This window comes from Loa loa (assembly GCF_000183805.2).
Source record: "Loa loa unplaced genomic scaffold supercont3.109, whole genome shotgun sequence".
Lineage (NCBI taxonomy): Eukaryota > Metazoa > Nematoda > Chromadorea > Rhabditida > Onchocercidae > Loa > Loa loa.
In genome coordinates this window covers 120,072-125,280 of record NW_018108289.1, presented here as the reverse complement: position 1 = coordinate 125,280, position 5,209 = coordinate 120,072, and the positions used below count along the sequence as shown (strand labels likewise).

The following is a 5,209-nucleotide window of genomic DNA, read 5'->3' as shown; positions in this document are numbered from 1 at the left end:
AATAATAATAATAATAATCCATGATAATATTTAGTAATTGTGGTCGAATTGGGTTTGGATCTTAATGCTTGTACCAATTTTATGTTAGCAGTTTTAGAAGCTAATATGAAAAATGCCGAATACGTATATATTCTACCATGGCTTTCTCATGTAAGTTATTATTAAGCAAACATTTATTAATTTATTGTTGTTAATATGATTATCATTCTTATTATAATTTCCCGAAATAATTATTATTTATTGATCTTTTTTGTTATTATTAAAATTTAAAAAAAAAGAACTATGGATAAATTATCAATCATAATATGTTTATATACATTTTTCTTTCATTTTAATTCAAATATTGATGATTTAATTCAAACTTGGCTTTAATTCAAATATGAATCATTTATGCATGTATGAAAATTTAAACTATATGTATTGAAGTTTTTTCAATGATGGAAGAAAAAAAAAGAATGAAAAGAAACACAAATGATTACAATTTAAAGTATTCTTTTTTGAATTAATTAAAATGTTTGTTGATTAATTAAAAATTTTTCTTTTATTAGACGGTTGATTACTTTCCATGGGAAATAATACATAACAAAGATAGTCATTTGGTAAAACAGGCCTATGAAAATACAATTGTAATGACAGCCCAAGGTTATGATCGTAAATTAGTTCAAAATTTTGCGCACAAATTTTCAAACGAAACAGGTCATATGGCTTCTTCACATGTATGTTTCATCTTTTTTTTTTCATTTAATTTTGTTTCTTTCTTTCATTATCTCCTCAAGGTAAAGGAAGTTAAAAAAAAAAATTAAAAACTTAATTTAAAAATTAAAACCATCAAAAAATCCATGTGAAATTAGTAATAGTTCAATGAATAAATTCGCCATTATTTTCTCATTTTTATTTATTACATTGGAGGGTAATAAAGAAAAAGCCTTAAAATTATTAATTTAAAAAAAAAAACACAAGAAATAGGCATTAGTTTAAGAAACAATTTTTTTTCATTTCTTTACAGTATGCGGCATTTGTTTACAGTATGCAACACTTGTTTATATGTCATTATATGATGCATTATTCCTATATGGCCTTGCATTACGTGATGCATATGATATAACTGGTAATGATTACATTAACAATAATGGATCATTAATTTGGCAAAAAATGACTAATCGCCAATTTTCAGGTGATACTACACAAATTTTTCATTTAAATAAATTAACAATTAGAAGAAAACAAAGAAAGACAGAATAAAAAAAAAAACTGAAAAAAGCAATTCCGGAAATTTTTTCGGAAAAATTTTTTCAAACCTTATCATTAACAGCCATTATCACTGCTTCCCATACATTATTTTGATAAATTAATTTTAAATAAAAACAATTTAAAATTTTCTTTAAAACTATTTCCTAGTTTTGTTAAAAAGAGAAAAAATGACTGCATAATTTATAAAAAACAAAAAGAAGAGAAAAAATTATGCTAAGAATATTGTATAATAAAAATTGAATTTGCTAAAATGAAATTTATAAATTTCTGTTTTAAATTAAATTTAAAAAATATCTTTTTATCAATTTTTGATAGCAATAATATAAGCATTATCATTTTTTATACATATTTATTACAGGTATGACTGGTCAGGTATTAATTGATAATGAAGCAGTTCGAATACCAAGTTATATTACATATCAAGTATGTAATGGTAGTTTACGAACTGTTGTTGAACTGGAAGCAAAACTTGGTGATCCGGCAACATGTAGCCTACAAAAAGGAGATTGTTCGCTGCATGTTAGTTATCTTGCATCATTTACATATCATGATTAAATGCCTATTATAATCATTTGTGTTTCAGTATGGAAGGAGAAAAAAAAAATGACTCAAGTTATAATATCTGTTTAACCAGTAGGAAAATCCCGAAATCCGGAATACTTTCGTAATGAAATTTTGAATTAATGCTAATTTTTCTTCGCTAATTATCATTCTTTCATATTTGATTTGAAAATATTGGAACTAAAAAAAAAGCAATAAAATTACGATTTAATTGTTATTGATTAGAATTAACAAAAAATTTTATGCAAAATCTAAGAAATCCGTTTTTTCTTTTTAATTTCTGAACAAAAATGCAGAATACTGGACCGGAATAAAAAATATTGAACCGAAAAAAAAAGAGATATTGGACTGGGAAAATGTACTGGACCGAAAAGATTATATTTATATTAATATTTATATTTATATATTTATGTATTTAGAAACAATATTTACATCATTTTCCTACCACTTTGCGACATTTTTTAATCAATAAAAAAAATTGCAATAATTGAATAATTCAACAAAAAAAAAAGTTACATTTCTTAATTAATAAAAATTGCAATAATTGAATAACAAAAAAAAAGTATTAGTTAAAGAATTTGAAAGGTTATTATATTATTTGTTAAATATTTTCAGTATTTTTTTTCAAATTCATAATTTAATTAACCAAGTTTCTATTTGTAAGTTAATTATTGAACAATTAAAAAAAATCTATCAGCTAAATATTGAGTTTACTCATAGATGTAAATACTTGAATGAAATATTTAAATATCCGAAAACTTACTAAATTAATTTTTTGGCTCCTCAAAAGTACTTATAAAACTAACTTATACACATAATGTACACAAGCACACATACACATGCCTCTCTTTACATATGATTATCATTTTTTTCTACTAACCTATTCAGGTAGGTACCACATGAAATTTACCTATTCAGGTACCACATGAAATTTTGACAAATTATTGGTTGACAGAAGACGGTAAAGTACCATTGCATATGCCATCGTGTGGATATGATGGAAGTTTATGCGATTATACGAAATATATATTAGCTGGTGCTTCAGCAATCCTTTTACTTCTTACGATTGCCATTAGTTATTTCATATACATTAATGGGTTTGTTAATCATCAATCTTTACTTACTTAGTACATTTAATATTAAATTTGCTTATTAAATGCGTTTAATTACTTTAGCATTTATCAATTTGTTCATTTTCATTAAATCAATACAAAGCAAAAAAAAAAAAGTCTTATTTGACCGTATGATTGATTAGCATATTTATGTTAACCACCACGTATTATTAGGTAAAACACATATTATCACGTATTATTACGCGAAACACGTAATAACACGTATAAATTCCTGTTGTTCATCTTTTATATCATTTAAAAATTTATATAATGCTAAAAAATTTTAGAAAAGAAAAACGACTTTATGATATGACATGGCGTATTGCTCGTGAATCAGTTCGTCTATTAGATTCCGTTACTGATGTAAATTATATTGCAATTTTATTTTATCTTAGCTTGCGATGTTTTAATCATGTTTAAATTTATTACCGTAATCTATGTGGTAAACCAAGAACACCGTAATCCATATGGTAAACCAAAAACACCGTAATCTATATGGTAAACCAAAAAAACCGTAATCTACATGGTAAACCAAAAGACGTTTTTTCTTCTAGCGTACAATTAAATCAATGGAAACTAATGAATCATTAATTAGCAATGAATCAAATACAAATGAAAAGATTCCAATGGAACGTGCAATGTGTAACGGTGTTAAATTATCAGTTCGTCGATATCGTCAAGTACGAAATATTACATTTCCAAAAAATGAATTACAAATTTTAAAACAGGTAAGGAATAATTTATGAAAAAACAATTCATTGGAATTTTTTTTATTTATCCTTCAATATTTTCATTTCTATGAAAATTTTGAATGTTAAAATTTTAGAAATAAATTTTAAAATTTTTCGAATACCATATTTTCTGCGATAGAAAGCAAAAAAAAAGATTGAAATAGATTGGGGACAGAAGGAGACAGTATTTAATTAAGTTAGAGAAAAGTTTGAATTTTGCTGTTACACATTACAGGAACAAATATCATTAAGATAACTTGCACAATGATCACGTACGTGAAACAAGTAGTGCTTACTTTCATGTTCGTACTAAATGAATAGCTATTTAATTGTACACAGAATATATCTTACTTTACATTAAAATTACTCACGTACGTGAAACAAATAACATTTATTCTTATATTTAACAAAAAAATAATGCAAATTTTTTCAGTTGAAAATGTTAGAAAATGAAAATTTGAACAAATTTTATGGAATTTGCTTCAATCAACAAAATGAATTGCTAATCCTTTGGACATTTGCTACACGTGGAAGTCTTGAAGTATGGCTAATTCGCTTAGCAAATTTTAAAAATTAAATAAATCCTTTTTCCGTAATTAATTTTTCATAATTAATTCAAACCTGATATTTTAATAATAGTGCTACAGTAAATTAATTTCATCTCTCAAATACTATGTATAATTTCAGGATATTATTTTTAACGATGAAATGAAACTTAATCAAAATTTTCTATTTTCATTTGCTAAAGATGTTGTCAAGGTATGCAATAAAGCAACCTAATGAAAAAAAAAAATTAATTTAAAATTAAACATTGTAAAGTGTATTTGCCGAAAATAAAAATAATCAAAAATCGGTTTCTTTTAGCAAAAAAAAAAAAAATCCATCGAAATCTAAAAAAAGAAATTTATCAAAATCCAATTTTCAAGTTTTTTTTGAAAATAATTTTCGGCAAATTCAAATTTTCAAAATGCTATGCACAAATTAAAATGAACGATAATAAAAATATTTGTATATTTAATTTACAATTTATTAGTTTTATCTTTTCTAAAATGATAACATCAATTTTTAGGGTGTATTTTTTCTACATTCATCACCAGTACAGTATCATGGCTTATTATGCTTACAAAATTGTCTTGTTGATTCACATTGGACAATTAAATTAACTGATTTTTGTACGGAAGTAATTGTTGCAGAAAAATTATTGCATAACGAAATAAAACAAATCCTTAAAAAAGCTAATGAAAATAATGATAATATGCAAATTAGTCGAAGTAATAAATTAATTTTTTTTTTTGTTTTTATTTTTGTTTCTTTATATCATAATGAGAAGTATTGATAAAGAAAGTAAAAATTCATAATGCACTAATAATAAATTCACAAATTATCCATAATACCAAAAGGTCAATTAATTAATTAATTTAAAAAATCAAACACTATCTTTGAAAAAAAATCTGATAAATTTTATATCATAATTCATATTTAAAATTTTTATTTTTACAAAATTTTTTTATCCACATTGTAGGACTGAATTTTTTTTGTTATTTTTGTTTTTTT

General features: G+C 23.7%; 1 protein-coding gene across 1 annotated transcript in view; it reads left to right on the top strand.

The window, feature by feature from the left end:
• LOAG_17662 (guanylate cyclase) overlaps positions 1 to 5,183 on the top strand; it is a gene marked incomplete at both ends in the record, with an annotated part of 8,250 nt that extends 3,067 nt beyond the window's left edge. Inside the window, 11 exons of the mRNA XM_020450325.1 lie at positions 35 to 150; positions 549 to 716; positions 1,027 to 1,174; positions 1,610 to 1,770; positions 2,731 to 2,909; positions 3,212 to 3,287; positions 3,479 to 3,652; positions 4,089 to 4,196; positions 4,343 to 4,414; positions 4,725 to 4,835; positions 5,178 to 5,183. Coding sequence (XP_020306020.1) covers positions 35 to 150; positions 549 to 716; positions 1,027 to 1,174; positions 1,610 to 1,770; positions 2,731 to 2,909; positions 3,212 to 3,287; positions 3,479 to 3,652; positions 4,089 to 4,196; positions 4,343 to 4,414; positions 4,725 to 4,835; positions 5,178 to 5,183 — 1,319 coding nt within the window. The remainder of the gene's footprint in view (positions 1 to 34; positions 151 to 548; positions 717 to 1,026; positions 1,175 to 1,609; positions 1,771 to 2,730; positions 2,910 to 3,211; positions 3,288 to 3,478; positions 3,653 to 4,088; positions 4,197 to 4,342; positions 4,415 to 4,724; positions 4,836 to 5,177) is intronic.
• Between the last annotated feature and the right edge of the window lie 26 nt (positions 5,184 to 5,209).